Source organism: Arvicola amphibius, chromosome 4 (genome assembly GCF_903992535.2).
Source record: "Arvicola amphibius chromosome 4, mArvAmp1.2, whole genome shotgun sequence".
NCBI classification, from domain to species: Eukaryota; Metazoa; Chordata; class Mammalia; order Rodentia; family Cricetidae; genus Arvicola; species Arvicola amphibius.
The window spans coordinates 113,726,231-113,743,232 of record NC_052050.1 but is presented as its reverse complement, the minus strand read 5'-3'; the positions used below and the strand labels follow the sequence as shown (position 1 = coordinate 113,743,232).

The 17,002-nt window shown below is 37.0% G+C and overlaps 1 protein-coding gene across 1 annotated transcript; it reads right to left on the bottom strand.

Moving 5' to 3' along the window:
* Nucleotides 1-12,715: 12,715 nt before the first annotated feature.
* Nucleotides 12,716-14,379, bottom strand: LOC119812930 (KAT8 regulatory NSL complex subunit 2-like). The gene is given in 2 exon segments (XM_038327962.2): nucleotides 12,716-14,312; nucleotides 14,314-14,379. Coding segments are annotated over 2 exon segments (1,467 nt in total). The 3' UTR covers nucleotides 12,716-12,911.
* Nucleotides 14,380-17,002: the final 2,623 nt, after the last annotated feature.

The following is a 17,002-nucleotide window of genomic DNA, read 5'->3' as shown; positions in this document are numbered from 1 at the left end:
CAAAAGGTTTGGTGTTGCTCAGGTGCTGTGTAGGGTCCAATTTCTCAAGTGAATGCTCTAGCTAGTATGAGGAAGGATAAGCTCCCTCACCCACCACAGATGGCAAGATCAAGGGGCAGGGCATCTTTCTCTCATCCTCATTATCACATGGCAGATGAGGAGGATGCAGTCAGTTACCCCACTCTCACATACTCATGACCATCGTATCCATTCCTCTGCCGATAGTGTCATCTCTATTGTGCTACCCAGGTGAGAAACAGGGCTTGCTTTCCTGAATGCTGCAGATGCTAAAGGGGAGGAAGGTCAGCTCCCTCCACTGTCACAGGTGGTAAAGAGTGAGGGGTAAGGTTTTTCTCTTTGTTTTTTGTTTTTTTTAGACTGGATTTACTTGTTTGTAGACAAGGTCAGCCTTAAACTCATTGATCCACCTGCCTCTGACTCCCTGTGTGTGCTAGGATTAAAGGTATGTAGCACCACTGCCCTGCAATGAACTACATTTATGATTTAAAGTTTTCTTTTGATAGTGGAAGAGTTTCAATTAAAAAATTATAATTTTAAGACCAAAACTCAACATGGCTAAAATTGTAAAATTCGAATTCTATAAAAATACTAATTTCTTTTAAACTGTTAAAGAAAATTAAATATACAAATTGATATTCAATAACCTTAAAAATTTAAATTCTATAATGTCCTCAAAACTATACCCGTGATCATGTTAAGTACAAGTCAAATTTAGTTCTAGGGTCAAGCTTTATTTAGCCTTCAGTGTGTTTTTAAAGTTAAGCCTAAAGCAAATAAATAAAAACAAATAAATCATCTTTGAAATTAGGTATATTTAATAAGATAAATGTTGTCCTCAAACTCCTCAGAGTTCTGCTAAATATGGTTGTTAAATGTTTAATATGAAAGCTTCCTAATATAGCTAAAACTGTCAGCTCCTAGAAGGATCTCTAAGCTTTCTTTCAAAGAAGATTATAGGGCACAGATTACTTCCTTGGCACTATGGTAATGCTAACCACTGGGCAAAAAATAATGCCCCATGCCTCATCTGCAACCAGGGCTCTGCCCAAACTATGGACAAGAAGGACATTGGATAATTGACTGTCCCTTTTTGATTTCAGGTAAGCCATTTTTTCAAGTTCCTCTGGGTCTGTCTTCTGAAGGCCAATGCTGCCCCTCCTCCCCCGTGACAATAAGAGGTTTAATATTTGCATATGTGACTGCTAAAGACTGAGAGCCTGTGCCTCCAGGATCAACAGGAAAAGTCATGTGTAATTGTCTAGGCAAATCTCTGTCATTTTCATTGATGCAGAGGCCAATTAGATTATATACTTCCTGCTCAGATTTCTCTTTCTAAGATCTCTGGAAGTGTTGATAACTACTATAGATCTATTAGTTTAACAAAGGCAAGCACACAATTCCAGCCCCATCACAGCTGCAGCTGCCTGGTCAGTCCATTTCATATGTAAAAATAAGGCCATGCATTTTCTGAAACTCCTAGGTCTCCTCCAGTCTATACAGTGTAACTTGATGATAGACTTCACACTACCAAAAAAAAAAAAAAAAAAAAAAAAATGGAAATTCGAATTGTTATCAAAGTCTAAATAATTATTTAGGATAAAAGTTATATAAGTCTAAAAATATAATAAATTATGCATGTCTAAAATTGATTTAAAGTATTTAAAGGTTTAAAAATGTAAACATAAACTATAAAATCTAAAACTATGATTTAAAATATACAAATGCAAAAAATGTCTAAAAGAATTTAATTATAAAAATATTTAAAAATTTTATATTTTCTTCTTTCTCCCTATGCTTTTGTTATATTAAGACTTCAAAAGTTGAGTTTTAGCATTAATCAATGGAGGTAACAATTCACCCCAAGTCCCTTAACTTTACCCCTTGTCTATATTTGTTTAGTAGATTTCCATAAAGACTGCAAATTGTCCCAGACACACCAGACTCAAGTTGTCCTTCGAAACTAACAAACCCTAGATTTGCTAAAAGCTAATAGTTCTGATGAAATCTCCTCCTAGCTGAGCCCCAGCTTTCAGACAGCATTCCAAACCTCCCAAAGCTACCTATATTTTCCTAGACCCTAGGCCCTCCATGCCTTTGACTCAAATTCCAGATTCCCTGAGCCCCTAAAACAGCATCCCTATTTCAGCTGGAAAACAATTATAAAAGAGACTACATGATTACATTGTCCCTTATTCCCTTATCAAAAAAAAAAAAAAAAAAAAAAAGCTGAAATGTTATGTCCAAAGAAAACAAGTTACCCTTTACCTAACGAGCCATTTCCCTATCAGTGAGGAAGGGACAGATGAGTTCTATGGTGCCTATTAGCATACCAAAGTTCATACTGGCCTCCAGGCTCCTTCAGTATAATAAATATCTGTTAAAATCAGAGGGTTACCAAAGGATTACTCAAGATGGTTGCTGGGATCTGAGTAAGTAGTTTCAATGTAATATCAACCTAAATTTTAACCCTACATAAATGTAAATCAATAATTTAATTCATATAGTCTAGAGCCAATGGGGAATATGATGATTAAAAGTAGTCCATTTAATGCCAGGATTCCATTTTGGTAGCCACTAGCCCCTTGTCTCTGACTCCAGTCGCTAAAAATAAATTCTCAGTGTCCCTGAAAGTGATACCTAACCCCAAAAATATACAGCCATGACTATCCATTTATTTTAATATAGCTTACTGCTTTTTTGGCTTCTGTAACATGTTTATGCAGATACCCAAAGATTGTTTGAATTGTCTTATCTGCTTAATTTGGTAGAATAGACCTGTTTTTGTTTGTTTGCATAGATAGCAAAGGGTTTCTTACTGTTTTTCACCTTTGAGAGTCCTCTCACCCTTTTCTCATGTCAATTTCAAATTTGGCTCAGAGATTGTTTGTCGTGCTAGAAGCTAATCAATAAATACTTTAATCATAATTAAATTAAATCTATGGTCTTTTCCCAAGGGTTGTAAACTTATAATATGCTTAATATTTTATTATTTTGGTCATCAGTTTCTAAGGACTTTTGTTCTCAACATGTTTCTTTGAATGTATCAACGAAATCTCTTCTTTATTATATTATGCAGTAACATATATTTTATGTTTAATTTTGTAAAATTTTATAAAGAACTGGATCCAGTATGCCAAAAATGTTAATAAAACAATCTTCTATATTTAATATTTTATTGATGTATATATAAGGTATTTATTAGAATATCTCTGTGAATATATATTATAAAATTAAATTATATTAGCTCTATTGACTGTAATTCTCTTTATGACCCATTCTGCCTGTTTCTCTTTCTCCATTCCCTTTATTCATTCTTAAAATTTACTACTGAAATTTCACATCCTTTCCCCCACCACCCGTTTCTACCTGTGATATTTGTCTTTTTAGATATGGTCCATATCATGTAACTTGATGAATATCTATTTTCAATAACCTTGCAAATGCCATTATTTTATTTTTCCTTACATCTTCATAAATTCCATTATGGATGTATACACCATTTTCCTGTGCATTCATCTGTTGCTGTGTAGCTGTGTTTATTTAATAATTTGATTAAAGTGAATGATAACTTTAATTAATGATAATTTTAACATAAATATTAACACAGATATTTTTCAAATTTAAAATATTTTTCTATTCATGATAACATTTAATTAACTTCAGCCAGGACAAGATGCAGGAAAAAAGTCTTATGAAGGACAGATAAATTAACCCACATTTATGTTAATTTTGTAGATGATATAATTTTGCATTTCATGGGTGATATTCCAAAAGTTGAAACATTTTATAATGTATAAAAAAATCTATTCATGATGGTTCCATTTTCTTCTAACGTGTACTAATGTTAACACTTACTAGAATCTCTCTCACCTTTTAATGAAAATAGCTTTTCCCATAAAATATAGCCTGATCACACTTTCCCCTCTATCTACTTCTCCTAGTTCTTCCCCACATCCCTTTTCCTCAAGATCCGTCCTCTTTCTGTCTTTCAGAAGACAAACAAGCTTCTGATGGATAGTAATAAAATAAGGTAAAACAAAAGTACTATGTCAGAATGCGTCAAAAGAAACTGAAGGAAAGGAACATAAGGAAAGGCACTGGAAAGAGTGTAAATAGTATAAACTCAGAGACCCATCTGTTTACACACTCAGGAATCTCATAAATACAATTAAACTGGAAGCCATAATATGTTCTCAGAGATAGGGTAAGATTCTATCTATCTCTATCTCTATCTCTATCTCTATCTCTATCTCTATCTCTATCTCTATCTCTATCTCTATCTCTATCATCTCTATCTCTATCTCTATCTCTATCTCTATCATCTCTATCTCTATCTCTATCTCTATCTCTATCTCTCTATCTCTATCTATATCATCTATATCTATATCTATTTCTATATCTATCTATATCATCTCTATCTCTATCTATATCTATATCATCTATATCTATATATCTATATAAACAAAACAGAATTATATATTACAAAATTAATCAAAGAAAGACAGAAAAGCCCTGATATGACATGGTGAGGACAAGAACCTTTTAAGACTCTCTTGAGCTTGTTTTCTCTTCCCATCTACGTCCTGGCATGTGGCCTCACTGAAAACTGGTACTTTTCATTTAAAAGCAGGTATAAATTGAATATGGATTCTAGATTAGGGATGGAGACACGTGTTCACTTCTCCTTTAAGCTTTGAGACCCCATCTGGTGCAGACCCATGCGTGAACTCTGTGTGATGCTTTGTTTTCTTCATGCCCTCCGTTCTTTCTGGCTTATAAATTTTCACCCTAATGGTCAATTTATGAGTGTTCCCCTCTACTCCACATCCTCACCAGTATGAGCTGTCACTTGTTTTATTGATCTTAGCATTTTGACAGGTGTATGATAAACTCTCAATGTAATTTTGATATACATCTCCCTGATTACTATGGCTGTTGGCCATTTGAGTTTTTCTCAGCCATCTGAATTTCTTCTGTTGAGAATTCTCTGTTTAGATCTGTACACCATTTTTAATTGGGATAATTTCCTTCTGGTAATCTACTTTTTGTGTTCTTTATGAATATTGGATATTAGTACTCTATTGGATGTTGGTAATTGTGTAAAAATTGGATATGTAGATACTAATAATCTTTTGTTTTTATAGTTAACTTCTTTGTCTGAATGATGGTATCCTTTGCAAAACTAAAATTTTCAGTTTTATGAAGTCCGTTTATCAATTGTTGATCATAATGTCTGTGTTAACAGTGGGTGGGCTGTTTAGTAAATTTATTTATGTCCGAAAAGTTTAAACTCTTTGGGATTTAAAGAGTTAGCAGCTATTTCTCATATTCTCTTTTATCAGGTCAGTGTATCCAGTTTTATCGTGAAGGCTTTGATGCATTTGGGGTTGAATTTTGTGCAAGCTAATAAGCATGGTTCATATGGACTTTTTTACATGCAACCATCGATTTTGACTAGCAAGTTTTTGAAGATCTTATCTATTATCTAGTATGTATGTTTGATTTTTTTAAAAAACTAAATATCATTTGTCCATAGGTGTGGGATTCATGTTGGGATCTTCAATTATATTCCATTAATAAATATCTCTGTTTCAGTGACAATACCATGCTTTTTCATTACTAAAGCACTGTAACACAATTTGAAATCACGGATGGTGATACATCAAGCAGTTCTTTTACTTTTCAGGATTTTTAAACTCTCCTGTTTATTAGTTTATTTGGTTTTGCTTATTTGTTTTCATAGGAAGCTGAAAATTGTCATTTTAATATCTGTAAGGAATTTTAGAGGGAAGTAAATTGAATCTGTAGATGGCTGTTGGCAGGATGGCCATTTTTATTATATTATTTATACCGATTCATGATCATGGGAGCTCATTCTCCCTTCAGATATCTTCTTCACTTTTTCCCCCTAGTTTCTATGTATATTTATCATACACATCTTTTACTTACATTGTAGACTCACCCAAATATATTTTATATTATTTGAGGGTGCTATGAAAGTTATTATTTTCTTGATTTCTTTCATGGTCGGCTTGCCATTTATATATAGGGAAGGTACTGATATTCATGAACTAATTCTATATCCAGCTAATATGTTTCTGCTGAATATGTTTAGCAGTTTTAAACTTAAATGTGGAATCAGTTATTGTCTTGAACAGTAACCTGTAGTGGCATTTCATTTTTATTTTAATAAATAAAGCTTTCCTAAAGTTCAGAGACAAAAATAGCCACAATAGCCAGCCTTGCAAACCAGGCAGTGGTAGCAAACACCTTTAATCCCAGTAGCTGCACTAGTTTGACATAGAAACCGGGTGATGCATTCCTTTGATCCCAGTGGTGCACACCTTTAAACCCAGAACTAGAGAGGATTATAAAACTGGAGCACACAGCTCTCAGACACAGGCTCATTCTGAGGTTCCTGGAGATAAGACCATTCAGACTGAGGTCTAGGTAAGAACCAGTGGTTGGCTGCTTTCCTTTTTGGATTTTCAGAACCCTAATTTCTCTTTTTGAGTTCTTATTAATCATGCTTCAGTAACCTCAGAGGCCTCATCAATAGTATAGAAGAGATGGAAGTGAGATTTTCAAGCGTTTTTGACACAGCATAAGAAATTAATAGCATTGCCAAAGAAAATGATAAATATTCAAAGAATACTGGTACAGATGACCTAGGAAATCTGTGAAACTATGAAAAGACCAAATCTATGAATTATAATGAGTAGAGGACTGGTATGAAACTAAGATCAATGGCAAGAACATATTTTCAGCAAAAATCATAGAAGATAATTTCCCTACATAAAGGAGGTGCCCATCAAGCTACAAGAAATATAGAATATCAAATAGACTGGGCAAGATAAGAATTTTCCCACTATACATTATAATCAAAACACTAAATATGTAGAACTAAGAAAGAATATTAAAAGATGCAAGGATAAGAGGCCAAATAACATATGAAAGCAGACCTATTTGAATAATACCCAACTTCTCAATGGGCACTTGACAAGCCAGAGGGGCCTAGACAGATGTTCTATAAAGTCTACATGTCCACATATGAAAGCTCAGAATAGTATACCCAGTAAAACATACAATCACTTTTGATTGAGAAAATAAGATATTCCATGGTAAACACACACACACACACACACACACACACACACACACATTTAAGCCAAATCTAAAAATCTAGTCCTATTAAAGGCACTAGAAGGAAAACTCCAACATAAAGATGTTAACAGTACCACTAAAAAAGGAAGAAAAGGAAAATCAAGCAAATAAACAGACAAACAAAAAGCAGTAAATAATCATAGACAAAGAAAAGTGGAAAAACATTTTGTACTGGATGCTTTTATGTGTTAACTTTACACAAGCTAGAGACCTAAGAGGAAGGAACCTCAGTTTTGCAAAACACATCGATTAGATCCAGCTGTAAGGCATTTTCTCATTTAGTGATCAATGGGCTAGGGCCCAGCCCATGGTTAGTCCAGCCCTGGGCTGCTAGTCCCGAGCTCTATAAAAAGGTGAGCTGAGTAAGCCATGGGAAGCAAGTTAATAAGCAGCATTCTCCATGGCCTCTACATCAGCTCCTACCCTGTGTGATCTCCTGTTCTGATGTCCTTCAATGATGAACAGCAATACAAGTACAAGTCTAATAAACACTTTCCTCCCCAATTATCCCCTTGGCCATGCTGTTTCATCACAGCAATAGAAACCCTAAGGGCCACTACCAAGCGCACAGCTGAAGGAGATCAATGGAATATAAATTGGAAAAAAATGTAAAAATACCTTTATGTGTAAATGATACGGTAGTATATATGTTGCTATGATTTTCAATCTTCCAATTTATATATTTTTCCATTTTGAATGTGATTTTTCTGAAACATAATTCTAAGAATATATAAGTAATCAAGATTTTCTCTTTGAGTTTTGATGTGATGAAATATGCCTGTAACTTCTAGGAATCCTAGACTTTGCTCACTGTGTTGGCTGGTCTTTACCAAAATGACACATAAACTAGAGTTATCCGAAAGAAGGGAACCTTAATTGAGAAAATGCCTTCATAAGATCCAACAATAAGGCACTCTCTTAATTACTTATTGATGGAAGAGGACACAATCCGTTGTGGATGGTTCGATCCCTGAACTTGTGGTCATGGGTTCTATAAGAAAGAAGGGTGAACAAGTCATTGGAAGAAAACCAGTAAGCAACTCCTCTCCATGGTTTCTGAATCAGTTCCTGTCCCCAGGTTTCTGACCTGTGTGAGTTCCTGCCCCACCTTCTTTCAGTGATGAACAGAAATATAGAAGTGCAAGCAATATAAATTATTTCCTTCCCAACTTGCTTTTTGGTCATGGCATTTTGTCACAACAATAGAAACTCTAAGACAAGTAGGTACATGTTATTATTGCTGTGACATACCTGACCTTGTTTGTGGATAATTTTTGAAGGACTTTGGACTTGAAAAGACATGAGAGAGCTCAGTTAAATGTTTTGTGGGAGCTTGGAAGGTAGAATATTGAGAAAAGTGAAGGTGGATGGAGGCTAGGCTTGTGAAGTTTCAGAGGGAAGTTTAAAGAGTTTCAGAGGGCAGTTAGCTATTTTTATTTAAGACTCTGTTGTTCTGGTTAGCTGGGGATGAAGAATCAACTCTGATTAACATAACAGGAATACAAAAATGAAACCTTTGCTTTGCTGTGATACTCAATACTGGGCACCTGGTGCTAAGAATTTAGTGGTGGTTAAGAAGAGACAAGCATCATTGATGTGAGTTTTTTGGGAAGACTTTCCCAAGAATCATCATAAATAAACTGTGTCCTGTAGTTGACTGTGGTTTACTTCATGATGGCAATCAAATTTGGTGGTGTAAGAGCCACCTAGGTGGTACTAGTTTTGAAAGCATGTAGGGGTCATGGAGAGTATTTGAGGCTTGGCCTCCTGTAAGAGTTCAGGAAAAGCCATTGGTGAAGGTGCAGCATCAGGCTCGAAGAAATATATAATATAAATATATTATATTTAATAATATATATTGATAATGATAAATATATATATATATACTATGCAGATTTAAGGAGACAGCATGTAAGTGATAAAGAAGTAAGATGCCAGAAACTTGCCAGTTAGCCACAACTTTTTGGTGATGCATAGGTGAATAGAAATGGGCTAATTTAAGATGTAGAGTTATTTCATAAGAAGCCTGAGCTAATAGGCCAAACAGTCTTGTAATTAAAATAGTTTCGTTGTGATTATTCAGGTCTAGGCAGCTAGAAAACTAAATGCAATCTCTGCCTAAACCAAAGTTCTTTTTTAATGTTGGGACATCTATATTCAGCTTACAGTCCTAGAGTATCTAGCAGATTTCAAAGTGAAGCAGTAAATTTGAAGGACTGTCCATCCTATTTTGGCAAAATTCACCAATCACTTTCTTCTGTGTCCTGAAGAATATCTAGCAGACTCTTTCATGAAGCAGGAACCAAGAAGACTATCCCATCTTGTTTTGACAGTCACATTCTTGTGGTTCCTGCATTATCCAAGAAGTCCAGTCAAGGGCAGTTTCTTGCCTCAGTGACTAGCCTTTGACACATTGGAAGCAAACTCCATAACGAGCTTCTTCAATGCCTATCATTCACTTGAAGTAATTGGTGCTGCCAGGAGGAAATGTGTCTCACTGTTGAGAATAATTTACATTCTTAAAATGTTTTAAATGCCATAGTCTGAGGGTCATTGGAGTGTTTGAAGATTATATGTGTATTTGAAATATGTTTCTGTATGTCAAGGAAACCTAACTAACATGACTACAAGTTTCACTATCATAGATGTTTATTAATTTTTTTAACTATACAGTACATTTTTAAATGAGCTTCACTTAAGCATAATACCTTAAACAAGAGTAGACATATACATGCAATATAACAAAATTACCCTTAAATTTGTATCAATAAACCAAAAATCCATATCAATGTAAATATTTTTGAGATTAACAGTTTTTTGGATTAAAGTAGATTTCATAATACTTTAATATTATCATTTCTATATCATATCTCCATTTTTCTTTTGAAAGGATTGATTAGGATTATTAATTATTTATAATCAACTCTCTTAAATAAAGACAAATATTCATAAACAATACTTGGGAATTTGGGTGCTGTTTTCCATACTACTTTCTGCTAATTGGGGGCATGGGCAATCTTAGGGGATCTGGAGAAAATTTAGAATTATTGTTAAATCTTGGCTGTAGTAGTCTGTGAGTCTGCTTCATATCAGCCAGTTACCTTTGAATTGATCTGAATGTTTGATCACCTGGGTCTTCCCTCCCATAGGAACCCTCTAAAAAGGTCTTGTTCTACAAAGCTATATAAGCCTGAAAGAAATCCATAGCTTTTCTTCCTGTGTAGAAGGAAAAGCAGAACCTCTTTTTCAATTCAACATATTCTTAGAAGCAAATGATGTGGGATTCACCTCTGTATGCTTTGAATATATTTTATTACCATTGGTTAATAAAGAAGCTGCTTTGGCCTACGGCAGGGAATATAGCTACACAGGAAAACTAAACTGAAAGCAGGGAGAAAGAAGGAGAAGTCAGGCAGATACCATGCAGTTGTTACAAGAGGATGACACCAGAACCTTACCAGTAAGCTACAGCCTCATGGCAGCACACAGATAAATAAAAATGCATTAATTTAAGATATAAGAGCTACATAGGAATTTGCCTGAGCCATTGACCAAACTGTTGTAATTAATATAGTTTTTGTGTGAGTATTCAGGCCTGGGTGGCTGGGAAACAAGAGCAGTCTCCATTTACATAATGGTGGCTAATGGTCAGCAACTTACATCCACATAAAGCCCAAGAAAGCTTTTAAAAAGTGCTTTTTAGACCCACAGAAATGGGAATCAATTGGAGCTTCTTGGTAGCTTTATTTTTTTTTTTTTCAGATAGGCTGTATTTGATGGCGGTGAACAAAGGCTCAGCTTCCTTTGGAGACAGATTTCTGGTTCATACTGAAACAGTTCTAACTCTTTTTGGAGGGTCCTGCTACAGAACACTTAAATTGGGTTTGTCTGTACCATGCTACTAGTTGCTTAATGGCAGCATAGACCCTCTTCATACCCGGAGCTGGGGTAGTGAGCATGACTTGCAGTGGTAGCGAACATACTCTACCATGTTGGACAGGGTGAAGCCAATAGGCAAAGTCACAGCATTATTTCTAGCCATGCCTGCTTAGAATAAAAAACTAAAACCTCTCCTGGTCAAAAAATGATTACAGAAACACAACAAGACAGATTCAGATAAAGACTTCTGAATGGGTCAGTGTATTGGATAAATGTGCAAAATGTGCATGGTCTTAAGACAAAGAGGATAAATGATAAACAGAGTCATACTTTAAAAATTAAGGCTATTAAACTGAGGTTCTTAAAAAGAATAAAAAATCATATTATTATTATTAATAATAATAATATTTGGTCAATAGTTAAGCAGATAGAGACAGGCTGAAAATCCAATCAAATCTAAAGGGAAAAAGGAAGCAGTCTGGAAGATGCCAACACCCACAGGAGAAGCAAGATGTGAGATAACAAACCATAAATCTTGTGGCAAAATATCTAAATAAAATAAATGGGTTAATTTAAGTTGTAAGAACTAGTTAATAAAAAGCATGAGTTAATAGATCAAACAGTTTGTAATTAATATTAAGCCTCCGAGTGGTTATTCAGGAACAGGTGGGCAGGAGAGAAACCTATAGTTACACCTAGAGTAAAAACAAATACTACTCTTCTATTAAAGGAATGTAATAAGAACATGATTTCTATGTACATTAAATCAGTGTGTCATCCATCATCAGAGAAACTTTCTCCTGTGGTAGATGGGAACAAATACAGAAACCCACCACTAGACAATATGCAGAGAAAGAAAGACCTTGGAACTTTTAGTTATAAATGGAATGTCTCCATCAGTTCCTTCCCCTGAAAACTTAGGAAAGCCTGCAGAAAAAGATGCAGAAAAAGTATGAGAGCCAGGGGAATGGAGGACATCAAGTAAACAAAGTTTTATAAACAGCATATATAAACTCACAGAGACTATGGCGGCCTGCACAGGGCTCTTGCAGATCTGGGGTCCCAGAACTGAGAGGAAAGTGGACAAAAGCCTCCATTCCTAACCCAGAAATTGCCTTCAATTGGTAATTTCAAGAAAATAAAAAAAAAAAAAAACTTTTATCTACTAGTTTCAGTGAGGATATAGGTCACACTTAAGGACATGCTGATTGGCCATTAATAATTGGCCAACAAAAACAAACCCATTGACAGTTTTGGAGGTTCTTTTTTTTTCCATAACATTTTACCATTTAATAGAAACTATATACAACAATTTTACTATAATTTACATAGGGAATCCACCAGACATTTACATAAGTTAAAAGCAAGGATAATTAAGGAGAGCCCAGATCTGTGAGGTGAGCTGCTTTTCTGTCACTAGGAAAGGGGTTTCTACTGCCCAGCTATGTGGAACTGAGGAAAGGGTTGATCACAGGTCTTTAGATACAGATGGACAGACATGAACGGCCAGCACCTCAGGACCGCAGCCCCTGCCTAGATGGAATTCATCCATGGCTTAGGAAATCATATCGCCAAACGTCTCTTTCCCAGGCAGAGTCTCCAATATTCATTCCATCCCAAAGGCAGAGACTACCACACTCTCTTCCTTGCAAAGAATCCTGTAACTTTTAAATACTAAAGATCCATTCCTCACAAATTTGGTTTATGTTTGCTTTTAGCACTGTATAGGCCCGAAGAAACACCATGTAGTCTGGGTTACCCCTGTTTAGTGAGAGATGACCAGAGATAAACTTGTTTGAAGAATGAGAAGTTCAGATCCAAAGTCAAGCAATTCTCAGAATGAACTATCAACTGATAGAAGTGGGCTCTGGCTTTCCATTTGCAGTCGCCAATCCACGCTGGGGGAATGATGCACAGGCTTTCTCTAAATTTCGAGGTCCTTGGGATCTGGACCCATCTCCAGACACCTGCATCTGGCCTGGGCCTCCAGCAATTTCTTTGACGGAATGATCTTCTAGAGTTAGTGAAGGATCAAAAAGTAAGGGTGAAGGAGGGCACGGCATTCCATCACCCACCACGTCCAAGTCATCACTGAACTCCAGTGGTAAACTCTCAGTGGGCTGAAGCTCGGCAGCACTCAAGTACAGATCCATGGGGCCGGCTTCCAGATCGTCTGGCACAGACAGTACCTGCTCGGGCTTATACATCTGAGGAGGCAACTGGAAATGCAGTGGACAGCAGGGATCCTCAGAGAGGCTTACAGGAACTGCTTTGTTGCAGGGTACCTCTTCAGATCCCTGGCAGCATTTGAAGAGAACCTGATTTGTATCCTGGCAAATATGGGTAAGGCAGTGTCTGGTCATCGGAAGAGACTGATTTGAGCAACGAACATCATCCACAAAGGCTAAGCACCTCTGACTGGAACGAGTGGTGTGAGCCTGTTGAGCAGCCCCATCTGTGGCCAGCATTCTGCGTTCCTTCAGCTGTCTATGTAGTAAGGCTTCTACTCCATAGCGTTGACGATATCGCCTAAGACATTTTAGTCGCTTTAAATTCTCTCTTTCTTTGGCTAAAAGTCCCTCTGGGCCAGTCAGGAGACTACTACCTAAAGCTTCATGTTCCACTTTTCGGTTGTGTAAGTAACGGCGCTTCTTCTCTTTGAGTAAGTGTTGTAGTCGTTTAAACTGATCAATGTACAAAGACTGCAAACGAACTAGCTTTTCTCTCATAATAAGAGCCACTTCTTCAGCTGTGTAGACACCAGCCTGTTTTAGGGGATCTTCTTGATCACTGTCTATGCTATCAGCCTCACTGTCAGGGTCACCTCTCCATGTCTGATCCACAGTAATGGGTTCCTGATCCCCATCACTCCAGCTGTCTTCATCCAGTATTCTGCTGGCTTCGCTTCGACTGCTCTCTGGGGACTGAGAGCCCAGCTCTGTTTTAGCGTATGAGCTCAACTGGCACAAGAGGGTTTCACCCATAGGGCCTGGATTATTCTTCTTCATTTGAGCATGAAGTGCTAGAGCATTCCTTCGAGCATGTTCAGCACAGAAAGACACCCCATCTTTCTTCTCGGGCTTTGGGGAAGCACTGGGACACCGTTTTCCATTCTTCGTTGATATGTAACTACATTGTTTGAAGGGTGCATTCTTGTCTTCGAGAATATGCTTAATGCAAAACTCCTGCCCCTCCAGACGCGGCTGAGAGCATGGGCGGTGAGTAAATGAATAAGAAAGGGGCTCCTGCGGATCTGGGCACTGGGGTGATCCTCCCCCTATTCGTTGGCAAGACGTGAATCCGAATCCTGTTCATACCAAAACCTCCCCGCCGTGCTACGCCGCGCAGCTCACCCTTGGAGGTTCTTTGTTAGACTTCTTTTCCCCTTACAAGTCCGTTGCTTATGTATTATGGTTTACAGTTTTGTGTTTTTGTGGAATTTCTGTGTGTGCAAATTTGGGTAGATCTGCATCTATGTGTTTCTTGAGCTTTCTCGTGGGTTTTTTTCCCTCTGGTTTTTTCTTTGTGCTATTCTCTTTTCTTTGTTTTGTGTTTTATCTAATTTTATTTTATTATAAAATTTTTGGTGCTTCTTTGTACCGTAATGAAACAGAGAAAGATGGGTGTGGATGGACGGGGAAGTCAGAAGTATTTGGGAGGAGTTTGGAGAATAACCCTGAGTAAAATGAAGAAGATAAGACCCCGTGAAAACAAAATAAGAACATTTTTCTAAAGCATCATATCCTTAGACCCAAATTCTGAAGTCATTATACCTTTAGAATATATACGTTGGTTTAGCTTGGCAGCCCATACAATGAAATATTTCTCTGTATTTAGCTCCTTCACAGTCAAAAAAAATTGAAAGAAAATGAATAATATACAGAATCCAAACAGTCTGAATTTTCCATTTTTACGTGGTTTAATATTTTTTATTTCTTTTAATTTATAACTATCTGTACTCTGTCTCCTTAAAGTCTTTACCCTTTTTTTAAACATTAACTTTATTCTCTATATTCTTTTTCTTCTCTCTCCCAAGCCTATGTATGTCTATCTAACACTATGACCTATTTAGAGGTCCTTTATGTCTGAATCTGTCCTATTGCATTGTCTGTAACTCTTTGTTGTTCAGGAACATTTTTGCTTTGTGCCTTTAAATCGCTAAGTGCTTAAGAATCTAAGCCATGACATTTCTAGGTCAAAAACAGGTACTGCAGGTTTGCCCCGCCCAATCCAACATGGCAGAGCCACTCGTGCCTCTGAGCCTTGCACATTGCAGTGCTAGCATGGCAGAGCTGCTTGTGCTTCTGAGCCGCAACATGCAACATCCCACTTTTAGGCACACAGTGAGTCTAGTTGCCATCAAACAAATCGTAGCATTTTACTGCAAAACCCCATTCAAATGTTCTGTCTCCTGCAGGAGCCAGACAGAGATTGCGATGGCTGCACAGCCTAGAAACTGGTATTTCAAAACCGCCCATTTCTAATAGACCTGATCCCGCTGCCTACCCAGGCAGGAAGAGCTGAGCCAAAGGCATGGTATCAGCTACTTTCCTCCTGATTCCAAGCAGACACACAAACACCCAGGCCTACAAATGCTCCATAGCTGGAGTTTGCACTGATGGCAGGGCCCAGGAAGCCGTGTTTTAAAACTGCACTGCTTGTTTTGTTTTGTTTTGTTTTGTTTTGTTGTATAGATGCTGAGTCAGGAAATTTTCTCTGCAGTGCGCCGCCAACAAACAGCAAAAAGTTGTGTTAAACTCTACTTTGTGTGTGTGTGTGTGTGTGTGTGTGTGTGTGTGTGTGTGTGTGTGTCTAGAATTCCTTTTTAAGCCCTCTCAGGTTTTATGTGGAGTTAGTTGCCATGTTGGGGCACCACTAGCTGTAAAGAGGAGTGGCGGGCCTCTTCCTGCCAACCGGATACCTTAACCCAGGAATAATTACAGAGAAATCTGTATTAATTAAATTACTGCCTGGCCCATTAGCTCTAGCCTCTGGTTGGCTAACTCTCACATCTTGATTCAAACCATTTCTAATAATCTGTATGTCACTACGAGGCCATGGCTTACCAGGAAAGATTCAGCATGTCTGACCTGGCAGCTTCATGTGGGTGACTTTCTGCCTGCCATCTCTCTCCCAGCATTCTGTTCTGTTTACTCTGCCTGTCTAAGCTGCTGCCCTTCCAAAAGGGCAAGACAGTCTCTTTATTTAACCAATGAAAGCAACACATAGAAAGAAGACCTTCCTACACCAGATATTATAGAAGCATTTTCTCATTTGAGGTTGTCTCCTTTCAGATGACTTTAGCTTGCGCCAGTTGACATAAAAGTATACAGCACACAGGCATAGACAACAGATCCAGTGTGCTAGATTAGTGGTTCTCAAGCTGTGGGACATGACCCCTTCGGGAGTTACATATCAGATAGCATACACAACAGATATTTACATTACAAATCATAAAAAATAGAGTGAAATAATTTTATGGTTGGGATAACCACAACTGAATAAACTATTTTAAAGATTTACAGCATTAAGAATGTTCAGAATCACTGATCTATATGATAAAGGTGGGCCCACTTTGATAAACTTTATTTGACACAGAGAATTAGTTCCTTTGAAAAAACTAGTGATATCATTGGAATGAACTGAAGAAACCAGGGCATATTTTCCATTCCAAGCTTTCTAATGCAAGTTTTCTAATACAAATTAAGTCTCTCTTGTTAAAACAGGCAACATGTGCTCAGGTTTCGAGATTTAGAAAATGGTAGTTTGGAGCTCTATTGTTCCGACTACTTCAGCAAATAAATTCTCCCTTTTCATTACAACCATTTTCCCACTTTGTTCCTGGGTTAACTAAAGTAAGATATAGTGAAGAAATTTTACTTTGTGTTTTAGTATTTACCATAGTTCTCCAGCAGGATCTACACTATACCTACATGAA